General features: G+C 28.1%; 1 protein-coding gene across 1 annotated transcript in view; it reads left to right on the top strand.

The window, feature by feature from the left end:
• The window catches only part of LOC111623908 (ubiquitin carboxyl-terminal hydrolase 47-like), a 149,881-nt gene that overhangs the window by 74,648 nt on the left and 52,084 nt on the right, over positions 1 to 23,149 (top strand). The window contains exons 13-18 of the mRNA XM_023366640.1: positions 3,762 to 3,851; positions 3,930 to 4,123; positions 9,710 to 9,764; positions 10,609 to 10,623; positions 17,702 to 17,923; positions 20,890 to 20,969. Of these exons, the coding sequence (XP_023222408.1) occupies positions 3,762 to 3,851; positions 3,930 to 4,123; positions 9,710 to 9,764; positions 10,609 to 10,623; positions 17,702 to 17,923; positions 20,890 to 20,969 (656 nt within the window). The remainder of the gene's footprint in view (positions 1 to 3,761; positions 3,852 to 3,929; positions 4,124 to 9,709; positions 9,765 to 10,608; positions 10,624 to 17,701; positions 17,924 to 20,889; positions 20,970 to 23,149) is intronic.

The raw sequence follows: 23,149 nt of genomic DNA, 5'->3' as shown, positions 1-23,149 counted from the left end.
CCCCATGGGGGTTGAATTTATCAAAATCCTATTTAAGCGGACGTCTTCATCATAGTAGCTCCAATCTTTAATTTCAGTTCAATCAGTCGAAAATCTAAGAAGATTTATACAAACTTTCATCCCCTATTTTATCCCCTTAGGGGTGGAATTTATCAAAATCCTTTCTTAGGGGATGCCTACGTCATAGTAGCTTTATGCATGCAAAGTCTCAGCCCGATCGGTTTAAAATTGACAAAGTTTCATACAAATTTTCATCCCCTATTTTATCCCTTTGGGGTAGAATTGATCAAAATCCTTTCTTAGCGGATGCCTACGTCATAACATCTACCTGCATGCCAAATTTCAGCCCGATCCGTCCAGTGGTTTGGCTGTGCGTTGATAGATCACTATGTCAGTCACCTTTGAGTTATATATATTTAGATTGATTTCCATCAATAATAATTTTACAAAACTAAATATATTGACTTCATTCTCTCTGGAAAATTCATTTTTAAAATTACAATTGACATGACATTTGACAAAAAATATATAAAAATTCAATAAAGTTATTAAAAACATTCAGCTGTTGTAGTTTTAAATTCTATTACTTCTATCTTGGTTTTATATTATAATAAGAAATTATTTTGTACGCAAAGTCCATATACTTCTACATTTCTGCAGGATTTACAAAGTATTTCCTGACAAATTTAATGTATTTATATACCATTATTCAAATCTTATGGTTTGTATTCATAATTTTAACATGTTCTTTTAATTTTCTTTCATACATATTTTGTTTTTATATGAAATATTTTTATATTTTTAATATTTATCTCGTATCCTGTTGTAATACAGTGCTGGGCTATTGCTAAATTTACATAATTATATTAATAGAACTTTTATTCTGTTTTCTAATTTCCTTCAGTTTTACCTACATAAGACTTTCCTACTCTTACATATGCATGATATTCTATATACAGCATTATAGTAGACCCCCTATAAAACGGGTTCATATATTACAGATTCGTATAACACAGCAAAAAATTGTGATCGTATTCGTATAAACACGCTAAAAGAGACTTGTATAATACAGTAAAACGTCATCGCCGACTCGTGTCGTGACAGCGTTGGTCAAATCTAGATCAATAACGGATATTGCACAAACCATTGAGTTTAAATGAGCAGTGGACCTACTAAAAACCATTTATTATTTAACAGCCATAAAAATTATATTTATATTAATGATGTCTCCAAAGTTCAGTGAATTTTTCACAGAAAAATAACTCATCAGAAAACACGCGCCCGCTGTTCGATGCGTGTGTTTTCTGATAAGTTACACGACACTGTTGCTTAAGTTTGTTTTTGACAAAAACAAGTTTAAGCAATGGCGTCGTTGAACTGTGCACAATCGGTAAGTAATCCTACAAGTTTTTGTTTATAGCATAGTTTATATGGATTATTCCCAAAAAATTATACGTGTTTTGGAAATGTTGAGTCAAATTAGTCTAGAATTGATTAATTTTATGGAAGAAAACCTTTCAAACAGCCATAGTCCCTAAACTGCACATGTGCCGGGCTGTGATTGTCTCATGTATTTAAGTGATCGTAAAACACAAATTCATATATAACGGAACGTATCTACCGTGTTATAGGTATCTACTATATTTGTTTTTGATTACACTGTTCTAATTCAAAATCTTCCCATGAAAGAAATTGTGATATTTTTTTTACATATTTTAGAGTGTTGAATTTGAATCTTAAGTCCAAAAATCTTCTATTACCCAGTTCTTTTTTAACTCTTACTTCCTCTTTGTATCAAGCTCAGTTTGATAAAAAATTTTGTTAAAGGTATGGATGGAGGCAGCTTTGCTTACCAGAAGCAAAAGTTTTCTCATCTGATGTGAAAGTAAAAGAGGAAATTTTTGTTGGTCTCTAAGTAAGATAACTTTTCAACGATTCTAATTTTAAGTAAAAACTTAATCCAGTGGAAAGGACTGCTTGGAACACAATCAAAAATATGAGCAAGAATTTTTTGGGAAATGTATGAGCTAATAACTATGAGAAAATCATGGAGATGTTAGTAATATCTACCTAACACTGGTTTGGTAGCTGTTACCACTATCTCCATGATTCTCTCATGTTGTGATATGTCATTAAAAATGCATTTCCTGCATTTCCATATAGATTTTTACTCCCTCAATCTAGCAGCTGTTTCTGATGAACATGGAGAAATGTTTTATCAGACTCTTTCTCAAATGAAAAAGTAGTGTAGTGGAAGGTGGAATAAGAAAATGTTAGCAGATTACTACTGGACTTTACAGCAAGAGACTTCAGAAGAAGAATATAAAAGGAAGAAAACATGCCATTAAATTTTTCAGTTCTTATGAAAAATGAAGTAATTAACAAATTTATTTGTTGATTATATTAAATTTGTTGATTATATTAATATATAAATATGATATTTTGAACAGAAAGTATTTTCCTTCCAAAACCTCATTTCTCTCAAAAGTGGTGTGTGATAGGCCAGTTCTGTTGCCATATTCAGATTCAGCACCATTGAAACTATAAAAATCAGTAAAAATGTTTGGCTGGAGCAGAAATATTTTTTTTTTTTTTTGCAGAACAGTGTTATTTGTATTTTTATTTTTTTTATATATGAAATTAAAAGTTTAATATATAGAACAAAAAATACATCTGATATAGTGTTACATCATAATTTTTAAGGAAATTTTTAAAATACCAAAAAAAAACCTCCTAATATATAAGGAAATGTAGTTTATTTTAATTTTTCTTATTACTTTTATATTATTGATATATTTCCTAATTCATTTATTTGATGTATGTATTGGTAGTTATTTAACTTTAACATTTTTTTATTGTTATAAATCTTGAGGAGTTTTGTTTTTTTAAAATGAACATTGGTAACAAATGTAACATCTTATGTTTGCTATTATTTGACTGGAACTTTAGTTTCTTTTAATATTTTGTCTTAATTAAGTTATTATTTGTTGTGGTTATGTCTAAATGGTTTTTTCTACTTCAAATTGTATATTTTCATGATGTGAGATGGATTACATATCTATTATTGTTACCAAAAATTTTAAATTTATCATCAACATATCTGCTGTACAGAATTATTCCAGTTATTTTATTATTTTCAGTTTTAATTATTACCAATTAAACTAATTTCAGACTTATGACAGAATCCATAATTATACTGTTCGTCTGTTTGTAAAAGTTTTTTTTTTTTTTTTTTTTTCAAATTCAAAAAAATTATTCACAAAGACAAATTTTATTAGATGTATTAGCCAATTTAAGCAATTCTTCAGCAGTTAGTTTTAGTTTATCTCAAGTATTTTTTAAAAATTATATTTAACTTAATATTGAATACATATTTTGATAATACTTAATAACCTATAACTATTTTTTTTCTTTTAACTCCTTTAATATCTATTAGTAATTCATCAGTACTTTTTATACTACTATTTTAATTATTGTATATGTTTAATTTCTCCTTTTGTAAAGTTTTCTAAAAAACCTTTTTACTTGAGTCCTAAAGTTTTGTAAAGTTTTCTAAAAAGCATTTTTAGTTGCTTCCTAAACAAGAGAACTAATTTATATTCTAAAAAACATATGAACGGGAAGTGAATGAAAAAGAACAATAATATATTTTAATTATATGTTAATGTAATAAGACATATACTTAAAGTAAAATTGTATTTTTATTTTAACTTTGTAAATTTTTTAGTTGAAATATAAAATGTGAATAAAATATTTTATAGTGTGGGTATGAAAGTGCAAGAGAAGACACCTTTTTAGATATACCACTTGTAGTTCGACCATTTGGATCAACACAGGCATATGGGAGTGTGGTCAGTAACTTTTTACCAATTCGTTTTACAGAATTATTTATGAAGTTAACATATTTTTATATATTTTGAAACTTTTAGGAAGAAGCACTTCGTGCATTTGTAACACCTGAAACTTTAGAAGGATCAAACCAGTATTTTTGTGAACAGTGTAATAAAAAATGTGATGCACACAAGGGATTAAAATTCATAAGATTTCCTTATCTTCTTACTCTTCAATTAAAAAGATTTGATTTTGATCCAGTGACTATGCATCGAATTAAGTTGAATGACAGGTAAAAACTGACTGATTAATTATTACTTATTGTTAAGTTTTTATTTTTACAGGAATATATTTTTATTTCTTTAAATAAAAATTGTACCTTTTATTACCAACAGCTTTTATAAGAAAAAAAATGAACATTTTCAGTTCCTTTAAGCAATCACAGTTGGGTTAATATGAAGAATTTCAATATTCTACAACGTCAAGTTGAGAATAATTATATATTATAAATTTTAAGCATAACAAAATCATACAAATGAAGTATATAATACAAAAACTTAAACGTATATACAAATGTACATATATTTTGCTTAACCCTTTATAGCCCGAATTTTCATTTTTTGATAAAAAATTTTTTTTCTTCTTATTATATCATCAGAAGAGATGTTTGTTCACAGATAAGTAAATAAAAAAAAATTAAAATGTAAATTAAAAATTTTTTAATTATGGGACTTTAAAGTCCCGTCAGGCTTTTAGAGCACATTTGGACTTAACAAGTTTTTTCTTGTTTAATATTTCGAAAATAAAATAACTTTGTTTTATATAAAGATCTTTTATCATAGATATTTGCAAATTAAATGCATAATTATATATATTAAGTATTTGTTAACTTTTACTGTATAATAAGGTCAAAATATGAAAAAAAAATTAAAATGCATGACAAAACTAAAATATAATTTATTGGTTTAATAATTTATGATTAGTAAAGATGTAAAAAGCTATTTTTTTCCCATTTACACACAAGAAAACTTTACGTAATGTGCATTTTGTATATGGCTTTGATGTGTATCAATATCAAATGAAATTTTTTTTTATATAAAATTATCTATTTATATATATATAAGTCTTATATGTATATTAACTATAAAAATGTTAAACAAATTCATAAATTTATAAAGCACAATGTAGAAAATACAAATTTCTAACATTTACAAAAAAGATTCCCTCAGGCCTGACGGGACTTATAAGTCCCAAACATATTTTGACTTCATACAGCTTGCAAACCATTAATTCTACAAACATAATACATTAAAATCAAACTACACATATCTAGAATACATATTAAAAAATACAAAGACATTTAACTTGAAAACATTAAGTAGAATTTGGCAACAAAGAAAGCTACTACCATATAGTATCAGCTACTACCATTCAGGCAACACACGATGTGAAACTTTTTCAACAAAACTAAAACAGGAACAGTTTGAAAGTTACTACCCTATAGAAGAAAAAAGAACACTTTATACAATGATAAAATGTAAGTCCCAGAAAGCTATAATGCATACACTATGAAATAAAAAATATCAAAGATAGTGGGACTAGAAAGTCCCGTCAGGCCATAAAGGGTTAAAGCAATTATAAAAATTCAGCAATGAATTGTGTAACTTTCCTGTTAAAAAAATTTTAAATTAGTGGCATCATTTGTTGTGATATTTTATTAAAAATCTTTTTATATTATTAATTATTATAAAATGACAAAAAGCTTTATTTTGAAGATAGAGATGAATTTTATAAATGCTAATAACAAGTAAAATTTTTATTAAGTCCAACCCTAGTCAGGATATCACACATGACTCTCCTGTATCTTTCACCTTAACCTTAACCACCAAAATTTAATAGCATCAATGCTCCTAATCTACAATCTTCCTTGCATAATTTCAAAAATTTTTGACAAAAGTTTAGTGTTACAATAGTATAGTGTATGTTGTGCATGAATAAAGTCGACATTTTGTTAATTGGTGCAATTTTCTTTTGGATTCCAGATACTTCTTAAAATTTTGTCTTATTTTTTTAGGGTTTCATTATGCTTATCCTACAGGATTTTGTTTTCCTTCTACACTGTAAAATCAACTAATATTATAGAAAAGAGTCTTCACTATGGTGTGTTGTTGCTCTTATTCTGTTTGTCAATAATCTGGCCATATAACCTACACATATAGTTTCACTTAAATCATCTCTCAATGTTTGGATCCAAATAGATTCCAGTGCCTTTTGTCAATAACATCTTATTTTCCTGAGAAAGTAACATTTTGTTGAATTACATAACAATCAGATTGACATTTTTGAAGTTGTCAGTACTCTCAGAAATTCATGTCAGTCTTGCAGTGGATGTTCTTCTAAAAGTCTTGGAGTAGAGTTGAATGAGGTAAAGGAAGTTCATGAAAAATAATTATGAATGATACATTTTGGATGACCCATGATTAGCCTATGACCTCAGCTTTTTTTTTTTAAGTTTTATCACTTAACTTTTTCCATGTCATGGTCAAGAATTCTTGACTTCAATCAAACCTACCAAGGTCAAGATATCTTGATGGATTTTTTGAGGCAGACCTACTTGATTGCTTCACATTTAAATGTTTTTTCTTTACTTGTTCCTGCAATAAATCATCTATTATGTATTATCATTAGCAGTTCGATACATCAGATTGATGATGTGTGCCAAATTATCCAAATTATGATTCATTATTTAAGATCATCTTAAATGACAGGTTAACTTAAAAGAATAAATCAGATACCAATTATTTTAAATAATTTTTAAATTATAATTTAAAAATAATAATGATTATTTTAAATAATCAGATACCAAATTATAATAATTTGGTATCTGATTTATTCTTTATAATGACCAATAAACTTTTTTTTATATTTTTTTTCCACATATTTTTGAAAGAATTTTTCGTATTGGTTAGGGGTTTATGGATAAGTTGATGTAACATTTTATTCAGAATAGTTAAACTTATTGATATTAAATAGCATTATTAAAGATGATACTCAGTCTATATTAGTTTTTTAATCTCTTTTTTGACAAGACTATGTCTTGTTTATAAAATCGTACTGCCCGTCAATATTACCAGCTTAGAGGTATGAAAGAGTACATGTTGAGAGTTGATATTTGGCACATAGTATTAGGTGCCCAAATCATTTGCGCATAAAAAAATCCAGACTTGTATGTAGTCAGGGGACTGAGAACCAGGTCAAAATAAAATAAAAAAGAATGGCAACCCTCTTCTACAAACAGGCAAAACAGCCACTTCACCCCATTGAAGTCAGGTAGGGGAGTTCCTACCTGTGGATGGGGTTAGGTGTTCTAACTTAAAGTCATTTTAAGAAGTGAACTCTCATCTTAGGACTGAACACACAGTTTCTTCTATGTTAAATAAAATTTGTAATCTAATTTTGTAAATTTGGGATTGCTTCAAATATGATGTTAAAACGGTTTTATGTTTTTACAAGTAGGTTTTTTTAACATTATCTAGTATAGTAAAATCGTGGGAACAATAAAAATTTGACGTGTATGGCAGAGGGCATCACCGCATGACCTTCTCCCTTTGACCTCACTTTGCTCATAAAATCTAACGAGGAGAGACATCTTTTTACTTCATTTAGTTAACCTTTCGATTTAACAGCCATGCCTATCTTGGATTTATATAATATCTCGACACTATTGTAAATTTTCTTTATTCAGACACAATAACGTGACTTCTTTTAAACACTTGGCAGATTATACATCACTTTATTTAGTTGGTAAACTAACTAAATAACTCCAACTAAATAAAGTGATGGATAATCTGCCAAGTATTTAAAAGAAGTCACATTATTGTGTCTGAAAAAAGCAAATTAAATTAAAACACAGTTTCATCGGAATCAAAAAAAAAAAAACTATTGTAAATATTGCATAGCCTATACAAATTAAATAAAAAATTATCAGTTTCTCAGTTAATTTTTACTGACAGAACGAAAGATGCAGAACATATGGTCGAGGTCAATGTGGACATCACGAACAAGGTAGGAGAGACATCTTTTTGTTTCACATTAATTAACCTTTTGAGTCGACAGCCATGCTGATCTTGGATTTGTATTATATCTCGACACTATTGTAAATATTGCGTAGCTGATCCAAATTAAGTAAATTATTTGCCTGGGTCATTTCTCAATTTTTACCAGTAGAACAAAAGACGTGGACTTCATGGACAAGGTAGGAAGTGCCATGTACAGATTTTAGCCACGCTGCTAAAGACGTTATACTAGGGTTGTCGTTACATCCAATGACGACATAATCAGGTTAAACTGTATATTGTTTGTGCAAAATAAAAAAATAATTTCAGACAATATAATAGCCACGATTATTTTTTTCAAAAACAGGAAATTTTCGTTACGCATTGACAAAAATTCAACCCGGGCCGACACGCAACGGAAAGAAATTTCATCATAGATAGGTTAATTTCACCGAAAATGCATCATGGATGAGTTCATGGACATGGCTGGCGAAGTCTGAACAATTGCGCTCAAAACCAGCGATACCGAAGAAGATTGGAGAATGAGAACGAGACCCACTTGAGCATCAAAGTGATTTCGCTTAGTAGTGAATCTTCGAGACAGTCTTGTTTCAAATATGGCTTTGCTGTTTTACTTGTTATATTTATTATAATGAAAACAATTGCATTATATGTGAGATATAAAGTTAGGTACTCTAAAGCAAGAAATTGTTTTCCCCCAAATATTATGACTTACAGAATTAGTTCTTAGTATATAGTTAGCAACTTGAATATAATGATACTATTTCATTGACTGATATAAATAAATCTATTTTTTGTATTTTAAAAATGGAAAGAAATGAAATATATTATCACTATTGGACACAACAATGTTTTTAAATATATAAAAATTAATAATTCAGATCAAAGTTGAAGAAATACAGGTCAAAGTTTGGTTTGGTTAGTTTCATCTTAAAACCATAAATCCCCTTTAATACAGAGAAACTGGATTTTGTCCCTACGGTAATGATAAATTACCCAATTTTTTTTGTAGAAAGAGGAGAAAAGAGAGTTAATGATGGGGGAAATGCAAAGTTTTTAAATGTGAGTTTTATTTGTTTTTTGTAAATAGATAATGTAAATACATTGAATGAATAAAATACATTTTTTAGAAAAATTTTTATGAATAAATTTTAGAAAATGTAAAATATTTAAAGAAAATACATTTCTTGTTAAAATATACTTTGTGAATGATTCTTTTATCAATAATAATAAATTTATGTCACTATGGAAAAAGTTTTTAATAAAGTGTAAAAGCCTGATCTTATGATCTTTGACTTACAGAAATTTGTCTGGAAAAAGTTAATGTTTTAAATATATTTGGTTTGCAACTCAGATATTTGTTTATTTTTATTGACATATCTATTTATATTATTTTATTAATGTTAGTACTATTTTATTATTAATTGGATTATTATTTGTGTATGTTCCATAATATTTTTGCATCATGTACCTTGTTTGTTTGATTTTGTTATAGAATGTATTTTTAAAATTTGAAACATGGTTCAGTTTTACATAAAGATAATTTAAAATCTTGAAATTATTTAGTGAAATGTAATCTGATGATGAATGTTTAATGAAGCTAAAAATGTTCATTTTTCTTGTAAAAACTTTACTCTTTATTACCAAGAATCTTTAATTTTCATTTATCTTGTTTACTAGTTGTGACATCTTATTTCTTTAAAAATATAATATTAATATATATTTGTATTTGTAAATTAATATGTAAATATATTTATTTAATTATTTATATTCATTATAAATAAATTAAAATGAATTTTTAGGGTAACATTTCCTGAAATATTGAATTTAAATGAATTTTTAAAACCTGAATGTGAGGTAAGTTTTGAATGATGTTTAAAACGAAGTATTTTAATATATATCGTGAATTAACTGATGATTATTTTTAGGAGATTGATGATGGTGATACAACTGATAGTGGATCAGCTTTAGATGATGATAATGCTTGTTATCAAGGAAGTTTAAAAGTAGGATCTTCACTTTCGTCAGAAGGAATTAGTGACGAAGTTGTTGATGAAGATGAAGGAATTGATTTAGCTTCAAATGGACAATCCATGATTAGCAATAGTGAAGTATCAGCAAATGAACGTAATCTTCGTAAATCAATGGAAAAGGTTCGTTTTTACTTTTTGTATAATAGGAAATTTTTCATTGTGTATGAAATAAAATATAAATTTTAACTCTTAGTAAATTTATTTTAATTATTTTTAAGTATTCAGCAAAGTTTTTAATATTTTAAAAATTTAATTAATAAAAATCTGAGACAATTTATCACTTTTCAAATTTAGTTAAAATGGAATAAAACACAAAATATAGGAACAGAAAACAATGATACCAAATGTTTAAAACATTTTTCTTTATAAATGAGGATACTTTGCACAATCTATAATCCTTATGAGAAGGATTAATATTAGAATGATTTGGGGTAACTAGAGTATTTTGAATCAGACTTTTATGAAACGATAAATAACCAACAGTAATTGCTAATATTTATATGATTTTGACTTCACTTATTACCATGAATTTTTCTATATATGTATAACAGTAACTACTAGAAATGATATACTGAATTCTGTCAGTATGATCCAAACTCAATACATTTTCAAACAGACTCAATACTTGCTACTAGTCTTACTTTACATGTGTTGGTAATAAAAGAAAGCTTGAAAGCCCTTTGGTGTAGAGAATAATTATTCATTTTGTTCACTAACCATTTAAATTCAAATATAAGGAAATTAAAGTTTAAAATTTGATTTACAGGCACTTTTAGGCCCTTAGGATTGGCCCTTAGGTAATCATAATATTCTAGTTTGTCTAGGCCTGACTCCAGTCCTGTTTTTAGGAAAAAATTTGACCTAATTTATTTGACTTTTGAATCAATTTATAATAGTATAGAAAACACTCTAGATTGAAAAAAAAATCATTGCCAAATGACTAAGAAGCTCAAAATGCCAGATCTGGCAACATGTTTGCACATTGCTGCTATAACAACATTATAGACATGGCCTGCTATAAGATCTTATGTATTCGATTTTAAAAATACTATATTTTTAAAATATAATAAACTATAAAAAAAATAATGGATAAGCAGACAATTATTACTCCTATTTTGCAGTGTTAGGTGATGAGTTTCTTTTTAAATTTGCCTAGAAAGTTTAAAATTGAACTTAAAAACAAAATCATAAAACAACATTGACTTTTCAAATACATATAATGCTATAAAAGTTTAAAGAAAGGTCTTTTGAACTAAGTGCAAGTTGCCTAGAAAGATCTGTGGTCTTATTATAAATAATGGCTAAATCTGCATTTTATACTTAGAAGGCTGATTTTATTGTTGGTGATATGTGTTGATGACAAAATCAGTAATGCTTGTTGGCAGTAGGTAAACAAGGAAAGGTCAATGGCAGTGCACATCTATTTATCACTATTCAATGCTTCCTAACAAGTTGGAGCCCTCCAAGAGTGACAATAACCATACATGTGGCCATTAGTAGTGAGTGTTATCATCCTATAAAATAAAGCTGAAAGTTTTTCACCTATTACATAGACCTAGTCTAACAATTGGGTGGCAATATTTTTGAAAATTTTGTACAAAAAAACTGTTACATATTTATCTGGACACACACTCATTTCATGACTTAAATAGAATATTGTTTAGTTTCAAGCATTGAAATATGCAAATTAGCTTACATATCTAATTGTAATACAAATTCTTTACATTGCACAAAGTTCTAAAATGGGTAGGACAAAGAATTTATCTGATTATGAAAAAGGGCAGATTGATGCTTATAAATCACAAGGCAAGTCAATAAGAGAGATTGCAGCATATATAAATCATCCATAATCAACTGTTGGTGATTATTTATCAAAAAGACATGGCAAGGATGTACCAAAATTAAAGACAGGTCCAAAACCAAAGCTTACACCTCGAGATTGTAGACAAATCATCAAGGTTTGCTCCACAAAACAAACATCAGTAAGAAAAATAAAACAAGAATTAGACTTGCGATAAGCAGCACAACAGTGTGGAGAGTTTTAAATAAATCTCCAATGTTAAAATTCAGAAAAAAAGCTGTAATGCCACCACTTTCATTAATTAAAGCACAAAAGTGACAGACTTGATTTGGCACAAAAACACATGACATGGTCCAAAGAATGAATTGAAGTTTTGTTCAGTGATGAAAAAAAATTCAACTTAGATGATCCAGATGGTTGGAAGTATTATTGGCATGATTTAAGAACTCAAAAACAAATATTTTCAAAATGTGAAATGGGTGGGGGATCAATAATGGCATTGGGTGCATTTGGGTTCAATGGAACCACAGATTTAGCATTTGTAACTCAAAGAATGACTTCAGAGAAGTATCAAGGCATGCTTGAAGATCATTTATTGGAAGCTAGACCAAATATTTATGGACCAAATTGGGTCTTTCAACAAGACAATGCCCCTATGCATGCATCTAAATCAACAAAAATGTGGTTTAAATGTAAAAATATTAATCTGGTGACATGGCCTGCTAGAAGCCCTGACCTGAATCCGATGGAAAATCTTTGGGGGATGATGGTTCGTACAGTTTATGCCAATGGAAAGCAGTTTTCCACAATTCATGATTTGAAGGCAGCAATTTCAGATGCTTGGGATAAACTTAAGATTGAATTTTTTCAGAATCTAATTGAAACAATGCCTAATCGAATATTTAATGTAATTAAGTTAAATGGTGGTTACATTGGCCATTAAATTGTAAGAAAACTTTGCAATTTGAAATCTGTCCAGATAAATATGTAACAGTTTTTTTGTACAAAATTTTCAAAAATATTATTTTCAGTGACAAAATGTTAATGTTTGATTAAAATTCTTATTTTGCAGTGTGGAAACANATTATTTTGTATTAGTAAAAATTTTTGTACTAAACATGTTTTTATTGAAAAAATACAGTATTTTCTTTCATGGATATCTGGTCACAAACTTTTCACCGTCTTGTATATATACTTTTTTAAACAAAACTCATAATTTTAATATTTAATGTTAAATATTTTTATACAATAAAGCATATTTATATTTTAAATTTAAGTTTATAAACAAATTAGTAAATTGTGATCACTTTTCAGATATTAGTTATTATTATTTTTATATTTTACTTCTTTATCTAATCAATATAATAAGAATTATATAGTCAATTTTATGCTATACATATTCATTTCTTCATTTATAATTTAATACTTTCAATACTTAAACATTTGAATTCATAAATATTCTATAAATACTTACTTCATTCCCTGATGAAATATGGAATTACGCCTTGTTTTACAGATTATTAAATCAGCCCACTGTACAATAACTATTGATGCAAAAAAGGCTGTATGGCAGGTATATTCAAGATTTTTTCGATCTTTATATGTCTGAAAAATGTATAACATTATATTTTTAATTTTAAAAATTATTTAAAAATTGAATATAAAATTAAAAATGATAAAATTTCTCATTTAAAAGGGTAAAGTATTTAAAATTATTTTGAATCTAAAATATTTCAAAATTAAAACTGCCTATGAATTATAAGTATAGTCAAATCTCATTAATTTGAATTATTTTAAATATTTTAAAAATTTCTAACACCTTTCAGGAAAAATTTTTTACATTGAAATATCAAGACTTCCAGTTTTCATTGGATGTATATAGTTAATTGAGGCCTCTTAGCCCTAAGGTTTCCATATCTGGTCTCATCTTTCATCTATCTAACTCCACTCTCAAGATTAAGGAAAGACAGATGGATGGACAACAGTGGGAATTTTTAGGTCTACAATTTTTTCAAATTGCAGTCCAATAAATATGGATAATTTGAACATAAGTAGTTTAGATTTGATACACTTTCAGGTATATTTTATAAAAAATACAAAACTTTTTCATTTAGAAATAAAAATACATAAATAATTCATTTGTATTAACTTTTTTGTTTTAGTTTTTCTGATATTTCAATCATTTTATCAAGAGTATTACTCCATGTACTTACTAATATTTGGTATTTTGTGAATTACTTTGTGAGTTACTTTGTGAATTATCAACAATAAATCATCAATCTAGTTTTTGATTTTTTATAATATGACATCAAAAAAGATGATTCTTGAAGTCTTCTATAAACTTTTCATCTGGTATTTGGTAATGTAAAACTAACTCCCATTGTAGATAATCTTTAATCTCTCATAAAGTTTCAGTTTTTAATCACTGGTATTTTGAAACTTTTCGCATATCTAATTTATGTACATAGTTTTTAACGAATTTATCCAAAAGAATTTCATATTCAGCTATTTTATTCCAATCAAGATTTCTTGCAAAGTCAATCATGAATTTTTCATCTAATATTTGATGTTCACAAATTAAATCTCATTCTGCATATCTAATACGAAGGTCATTCTAAAAGAAAAGAATGTTCAGTTCTCCCACCACCCTAAACTGCTGCGTCATGAACCTTCCCATGTTTTCACGTCAGTCTGATGCTAACAGTGAGCCACAATGATCATTTACTGTTTACAGTGTGACATTGAAATGTGTGACAAAATTAAAGATCCCAATAAAAATAAAAACCATTCGACTATCCAGCATAATTCTTTAATAACATAAAAAACGTTTTCAAATGCATTAAGCGTTCATCATCAGTTATTTCTCTAATTCGAAAACGGGAAATTCGAAAAATTACGCAAGCGAATATCAAATAAACGGTTATGCAAAAAATTAAAAGGTAACATGTTATAAACGAAAGTGATACATATGAATTTCTGTGTGTTTAATAAATAATAATAAAAATAAATAAATAAAATATCTATCAAGGATCATAAGCCTGATTAAGCCTTTTATATAGATCTATGCCAATTCGTCACAAAAAGATTTCCAAGCGGACGAAAGCCCGTCAGCATCCCTATAGTTGATACACTGCGTGCTCTTCTGTGCCCTATGGATTTCCAGCTTTTCGAGATATTTTACCACGTGTCTAGATCTGGTAGCTTTTATTATAGAGGCCTGGTCCCAGAGGACAGTAATGCCTTGTTGTTTAGCATAAGTGGCAAGGACCATACTGTCAACTGTTTTGTTCACTGAAAGCTTATGTTCATTGATTCTTTTTTTCAAATTCCTCAAAGTTGTACATATATATACTAAGTTAGAGTTGAACCTATGATCTCTTAGCGGTATTAAGTATATTCCTGTTAAGGAGTTACGATCATAATCCCCCTTGTCATTCCTTAATATCTTGTATATAGTGGGATTACGTCAATAAACTATTTGTAAGTTCTTATTTTTGGAAACCCTCTTGACAATCGGTTTAAGGAAGGGTATATAATCGAGGACCACTTTTTTTTTTTGGTGGTTTTGCTTTTGCCTACTTGCAAGATTATTATATTTCTTAATGAGAGTCTCTATTCTTTTCCTCACATAGCCATGCTGTATTGCAGCAGTTCTTCGTATATATTTCTAAAAATAAAAGATTATCTTTAGATAAGATAAAGATTCCAGGAATCTTTTGGAAAATTTTTGGAGAAGTTTGAAAATAATAAAAGAAATAACGTTGGCTGAAGTATAATATCTTTGTTAATTATTTGTCTGCTGATATAAATCACTCGAAATCAGTTTAAGAAAGAGTGTTTATTTTACTCGTTTATCTTATCTAAAGATAATCTCTTTTTTTTCTGTTATATTTCGTTTGTCATTTTACGAATGATTGCTTATCTACATTTAAAAAAGTTTAATAGCACATATCTAAAAATGTTTAAATAAACTTTACTAAATATGAAGATCGATCTACAAAAATGAAACACAATGGGTCTTAAAGGCTAAAATCTGAATATAACGACAACACCTGGTTGATACAAGAGCTAGGACAAGAAAGAAAAAAATTGTCCTATCAGTTTTCATTAAAGTAAACTTGATGAAAAGCACAAAATTTTGAAAATTTCAATATTTTAAAATCAGTGGACAAATTTGAGACAACATGCATGCTTACTTGAATAATAATAAAAGATAGATAATGAAGTTTACACTTAAAAATTGTGAAATTTTGTACAGAAGATTCCTAAAACCATGTTAGAGCAAAATTTGAAGTTGTGTTGTTTGGGGGATATTCCCAATTTTCAAACCGTGTTAGAGCAAAATTGAGATTAGCTGGGGGTACAACTTGAAGCACCACTTAATCAGCACAAATTGTTAGATTCGATCTCTAAACTTTTAAGGAGGGCTTTTAAGGATAGACTGTGAAGTCTCTGTCTGACGTCATGATCCTAGACACCAGTTAATCAATTTTATTTCACACGGATTAACACGCGTTTACGAATCAATATGGAGATGAAAACTTTTGATTTAGACATTATGAGACATTTCTTTAACATAAAAAAAATGAGTATTTAATAAACAAAGGAAAAAAATATACACATTCGACCTTCAATATATCTAATTATACTATCACGGAGAGAGAGATCACATTTTCAATTAAAATCATACTACCTCAAAATATATTATTCTATATTCTTCTTACTTTCAGATCGATGGGAAGAATTAACCAAAGATCTTCTTATCTTTGGTTAATTCTTTGGCAGCACTTCAATAAACATTTTCTTCTACTTAGAAACTTAGAAATAAACTTTGTATGAACTTCAGGAGTCGGTTATGGGCATTGGCCGTGGGGAGATGATATGGAATACGTCCTTCTCCTATGGAATTTCGTGGCGTACTCCCTGAATAATACTAAAAAATCCCCTTTTTTGATGTTTTTCTCCAATGAGAAAATTGTATTATTCCCATGTGTTTAGGAAGAGTGGGAGTTTACAGAGGGGTAACTGGACTGTATGTGACTCAAAATTTATGAAGATAAGGGAAAACAAAAAGGATGTAGAACTTCTGTTGAGAAGAAAGTGAATTTTACCAGTTTCCTTTGTTTTTAGCTTTAAATTTTTCTATTAAAATCAAAAATATTATTTCTAACATTTATGGATTTGACATGAATTTTCGATTAATAAAGGGGTGTGTTCAGAATCTCACAAAAACCATGTTGTGGAAGTACAGTAGAACCTCGATTATCCAGATTGTTCAAAATAAAAATTTTACGAATTTGCTGATTTGCACTTGGCGAATTACAACACTGTTTATGTACGTGATGGAATGCATAACATTTTTTGTTTCAACAACGTCTCACCCGGCACAGTGGTCGTAAACTCTTAAATATATTTTGCGTTGTAATAAAAATATAACTTGACATACATATTTATAAATAATTTATACTCAAATTACATCATTTCTATAACCAAGGGCAGCGTAAGGCATGGGCAACGTGGGCCACCACCTATGCCTCGCAGTCCGAAGGGCCTCGCATCTTGAAGGTTTATGCATTACTTAAAAGCCGAGAATGCAACAAAAAAATTTTACTCGTCATAAAACGATAAATAGTTTGTCAAATTTTTATTCATAAAAATGCAGTTTCAACTGCTTNCTTTCTTGTTTATGAATGATATATGTATTTACGAATTAAATGAGAATTAACATGATTCATAACAGGGGAACTTTATATATATCGTGTTTTGTAAACATATAAACAAGATTAGAAAAAATTCATAGCAATAATTGATAAATTAAAATGAATTTTTAGGGTAACATTTCCTGAAATATTGAATTTAAATGAATTTTTAAAACCTGAATGTGAGGTAAGTTTTGAATGATGTTTAAAACGAAGTATTTTAATATATATCGTGAATTAACTGATGATTATTTTTAGGAGATTGATGATGGTGATACAACTGATAGTGGATCAGCTTTAGATGATGATAATGCTTGTTATCAAGGAAGTTTAAAAGTAGGATCTTCACTTTCGTCAGAAGGAATTAGTGACGAAGTTGTTGATGAAGATGAAGGAATTGATTTAGCTTCAAATGGACAATCCATGATTAGCAATAGTGAAGTATCAGCAAATGAACGTAATCTTCGTAAATCAATGGAAAAGGTTCGTTTTTACTTTTTGTATAATAGGAAATTTTTCATTGTGTATGAAATAAAATATAAATTTTAACTCTTAGTAAATTTATTTTAATTATTTTTAAGTATTCAGCAAAGTTTTTAATATTTTAAAAATTTAATTAATAAAAATCTGAGACAATTTATCACTTTTCAAATTTAGTTAAAATGGAATAAAACACAAAATATAGGAACAGAAAACAATGATACCAAATGTTTAAAACATTTTTCTTTATAAATGAGGATACTTTGCACAATCTATAATCCTTATGAGAAGGATTAATATTAGAATGATTTGGGGTAACTAGAGTATTTTGAATCAGACTTTTATGAAACGATAAATAACCAACAGTAATTGCTAATATTTATATGATTTTGACTTCACTTATTACCATGAATTTTTCTATATATGTATAACAGTAACTACTAGAAATGATATACTGAATTCTGTCAGTATGATCCAAACTCAATACATTTTCAAACAGACTCAATACTTGCTACTAGTCTTACTTTACATGTGTTGGTAATAAAAGAAAGCTTGAAAGCCCTTTGGTGTAGAGAATAATTATTCATTTTGTTCACTAACCATTTAAATTCAAATATAAGGAAATTAAAGTTTAAAATTTGATTTACAGGCACTTTTAGGCCCTTAGGATTGGCCCTTAGGTAATCATAATATTCTAGTTTGTCTAGGCCTGACTCCAGTCCTGTTTTTAGGAAAAAATTTGACCTAATTTATTTGACTTTTGAATCAATTTATAATAGTATAGAAAACACTCTAGATTGAAAAAAAAATCATTGCCAAATGACTAAGAAGCTCAAAATGCCAGATCTGGCAACATGTTTGCACATTGCTGCTATAACAACATTATAGACATGGCCTGCTATAAGATCTTATGTATTCGATTTTAAAAATACTATATTTTTAAAATATAATAAACTATAAAAAAAATAATGGATAAGCAGACAATTATTACTCCTATTTTGCAGTGTTAGGTGATGAGTTTCTTTTTAAATTTGCCTAGAAAGTTTAAAATTGAACTTAAAAACAAAATCATAAAACAACATTGACTTTTCAAATACATATAATGCTATAAAAGTTTAAAGAAAGGTCTTTTGAACTAAGTGCAAGTTGCCTAGAAAGATCTGTGGTCTTATTATAAATAATGGCTAAATCTGCATTTTATACTTAGAAGGCTGATTTTATTGTTGGTGATATGTGTTGATGACAAAATCAGTAATGCTTGTTGGCAGTAGGTAAACAAGGAAAGGTCAATGGCAGTGCACATCTATTTATCACTATTCAATGCTTCCTAACAAGTTGGAGCCCTCCAAGAGTGACAATAACCATACATGTGGCCATTAGTAGTGAGTGTTATCATCCTATAAAATAAAGCTGAAAGTTTTTCACCTATTACATAGACCTAGTCTAACAATTGGGTGGCAATATTTTTGAAAATTTTGTACAAAAAAACTGTTACATATTTATCTGGACACACACTCATTTCATGACTTAAATAGAATATTGTTTAGTTTCAAGCATTGAAATATGCAAATTAGCTTACATATCTAATTGTAATACAAATTCTTTACATTGCACAAAGTTCTAAAATGGGTAGGACAAAGAATTTATCTGATTATGAAAAAGGGCAGATTGATGCTTATAAATCACAAGGCAAGTCAATAAGAGAGATTGCAGCATATATAAATCATCCATAATCAACTGTTGGTGATTATTTATCAAAAAGACATGGCAAGGATGTACCAAAATTAAAGACAGGTCCAAAACCAAAGCTTACACCTCGAGATTGTAGACAAATCATCAAGGTTTGCTCCACAAAACAAACATCAGTAAGAAAAATAAAACAAGAATTAGACTTGCGATAAGCAGCACAACAGTGTGGAGAGTTTTAAATAAATCTCCAATGTTAAAATTCAGAAAAAAAGCTGTAATGCCACCACTTTCATTAATTAAAGCACAAAAGTGACAGACTTGATTTGGCACAAAAACACATGACACGGTCCAAAGAATGAATTGAAGTTTTGTTCAGTGATGAAAAAAAATTCAACTTAGATGATCCAGATGGTTGGAAGTATTATTGGCATGATTTAAGAACTCAAAAACAAATATTTTCAAAATGTGAAATGGGTGGGGGATCAATAATGGCATTGGGTGCATTTGGGTTCAATGGAACCACAGATTTAGCATTTGTAACTCAAAGAATGACTTCAGAGAAGTATCAAGGCATGCTTGAAGATCATTTATTGGAAGCTAGACCAAATATTTATGGACCAAATTGGGTCTTTCAACAAGACAATGCCCCTATGCATGCATCTAAATCAACAAAAATGTGGTTTAAATGTAAAAATATTAATCTGGTGACATGGCCTGCTAGAAGCCCTGACCTGAATCCGATGGAAAATCTTTGGGGGGATGATGGTTCGTACAGTTTATGCCAATGGAAAGCAGTTTTCCACAATTCATGATTTGAAGGCAGCAATTTCAGATGCTTGGGATAAACTTAAGATTGAATTTTTTCAGAATCTAATTGAAACAATGCCTAATCGAATATTTAATGTAATTAAGTTAAATGGTGGTTACATTGGCCATTAAATTGTAAGAAAACTTTGCAATTTGAAATCTGTCCAGATAAATATGTAACAGTTTTTTTGTACAAAATTTTCAAAAATATTATTTTCAGTGACAAAATGTTAATGTTTGATTAAAATTCTTATTTTGCACTGTGGAAACATGTAAATCTATGTTATTTTTACTAAAACATTTGTCACTTAATGCAGCAAATTTATGTTTCACTTTAATTTTTTCGTGTCCTTATAAATTTAAAACGCACCTTAGAAGTGAAATTTTACAGAAATTATTTCACATAGAGTTAAAATATTGAATAAAAATATTTTTATGAATAGATTAAAATATTTTCTAAATTAATTTTTCAGGGCCCATATGTTTACGAATTATTTTCCATCATGGTTCATTCTGGAAGTGCAAATGGGGGCCATTATTATGCTTACATTAAGTAAGTAAGATTTTAATCAACTGTTTAAGGTTTTTATGTTAAGTAACTTAGAAATTTCAATATTTAAACTGAGAAAAAGTTATATTATATATTTTTTATTATATTTTTTTTTTGTGTGTGTGTGTAAGATATGGTAAAATAATAATTAAAAATTGAGAACAGAATTTATTTTTTATTTTAATATTATATTCCTAAAATTTACTGTTTTCTAAGAGTAACATTATCATATTTAATTTTTATATGAGGGATTATTAATTATATAAGACACAAAGTAGTTATAAAGATTATAAAGTGTGTCCAGCCAATTAATGCAGGATTTAAATTTTGTTCTGTTTTTCTCCCATTTGGTTGGCAGCACTAGTTGAAGTGATATCTTGTAGTAAACACATTGCAGTTAATTAATATGGAGTGATACATGATAGAGGAATACATAATGATTATCAAAACTTATTACAACTATGGGGAAAGTTTTGCTGCAATTGTGTGTAAACTATATGCTATTTTTTGGTTGGAGAAACATGCCAAATGAAATGACTGTGCAAAGAACAACCATTGCATGTCCAATGAGCAACAGTTTGGTGTAGATTTTGGACCAGTAGAGTGATTGGACCATATTTCTTTGAAAATGAATCTGAAAATGCAGTTACTGTTAATTCTAAGATGGTATCGGAATTTTTGTGACCTCATTTGGACAGCATGGATTTGAGTGAAATATTGTTCCATCAGGATAGTACCATCTATCATACGACATATGAAACAAAAGAGTTGTTGCAGCAGAAATTTCATGAGCAAATCAGCTCGTACAACAGTGATCAGAATTGGTCACCAAGATCATACAATCTGACACTGTGCAACTTTTTTCTTGGGGATTTGTAAAGTCCAAAGTTTGTACCCTTAAAATAAGAACAATTCCTGAACTGGATGTAGAAATTCAAAAAGTTATCAATTAAATTGAACCACAGTTGTACAAGATGTAATTGAAAATTTTGTGAAAAAATATAAGTGTGTCAGAAGAGTTGTGGGGCATTTGTCAGATATTCTAATCCATATTTAATTGCAATATCCTTTAAACTGATGTAACAGGTTTGACAATTAATGAATAAATATGTTCTTTTTTAAAATTTAAATCCAGTGTTACTTTTGGGATACCTTACATTATAAAATAATAAATATTGTAACTTGCTGCTTAATATTATTGTTAATTATTTGGATACATTTTATCAAAAAGAGGATAATTTTTTTAAAAAACTCAAAATTTTTCTTGTTAAAATTAATAGTTATTGTATAGGCTTGCATTATGCAACTAATTTGAATTATAAAGTGGAAATGTAAATACAGGTATCCCTGGTATAACACAGTAGCTACATTCTGAAAAAGTGCCATGTTATGCAAATCCATGCTATACAAAAAAAGGACTAATGCAAAATATGTTATGTTTCCGAAGTTAGTAACAAAAAACAATATTATACATTGACTAAGAGAAATATGTTTATTAAAGCAATCAATAATTTATTTTTGATCAATAATTAATTAACAATCACAATTAAAAGTTATGTGTTAATATTAATTTTTGTTAAATGAGGGAATTTTTTTAAATATCATCATCATCTCAGTGTTTTTTGTTGATTTTCGATCAGAAGTATCAGCAATGTTTTCATATTTTTTATTTTATCATAAAAATTTTGTAGATCATGAAACAAAGCTATGTTATTAATCAAAAATTTGTTCTAGCAGGTTGTGTTTATTCAATCGAGTATCAAACAACTTTTTTCCAGAATGTGTTTGAATACCAAATTGTTTGAGTATCGAGACACTGTTATATTTCTGTTGATCAATAAAAAATATAAAACAATGGGATTGGAGAAATTTCTAAAAATATAATTTCTAAAAATAAAAGATTATCTTTAGATAAGATAAACGAGTAAAATAAACACTCTTTCTTAAACCGATTTCGAGTGATTTATATCAGCAGACAAATAATTAACAAAGATATTATACTTCAGCCAATGTTTTCAAACTTCTCCAAAAATTTTCCAAAAGATTCTCCAGGAATCTTTTGGAAAATTTTTGGAGAAGTTTGAAAATAATAAAAGAAATAACGTTGGCTGAAGTATAATATCTTTGTTAATTATTTGTCTGCTGATATAAATCACTCGAAATCGGTTTAAGAAAGAGTGTTT

Source organism: Centruroides sculpturatus, unplaced genomic scaffold (assembly GCF_000671375.1).
Source record: "Centruroides sculpturatus isolate CEXI.00-Female unplaced genomic scaffold, Cexi_2.0 scaffold250, whole genome shotgun sequence".
Lineage (NCBI taxonomy): Eukaryota > Metazoa > Arthropoda > Arachnida > Scorpiones > Buthidae > Centruroides > Centruroides sculpturatus.
This window is presented reverse-complemented; position numbering and strand designations above follow the sequence as displayed.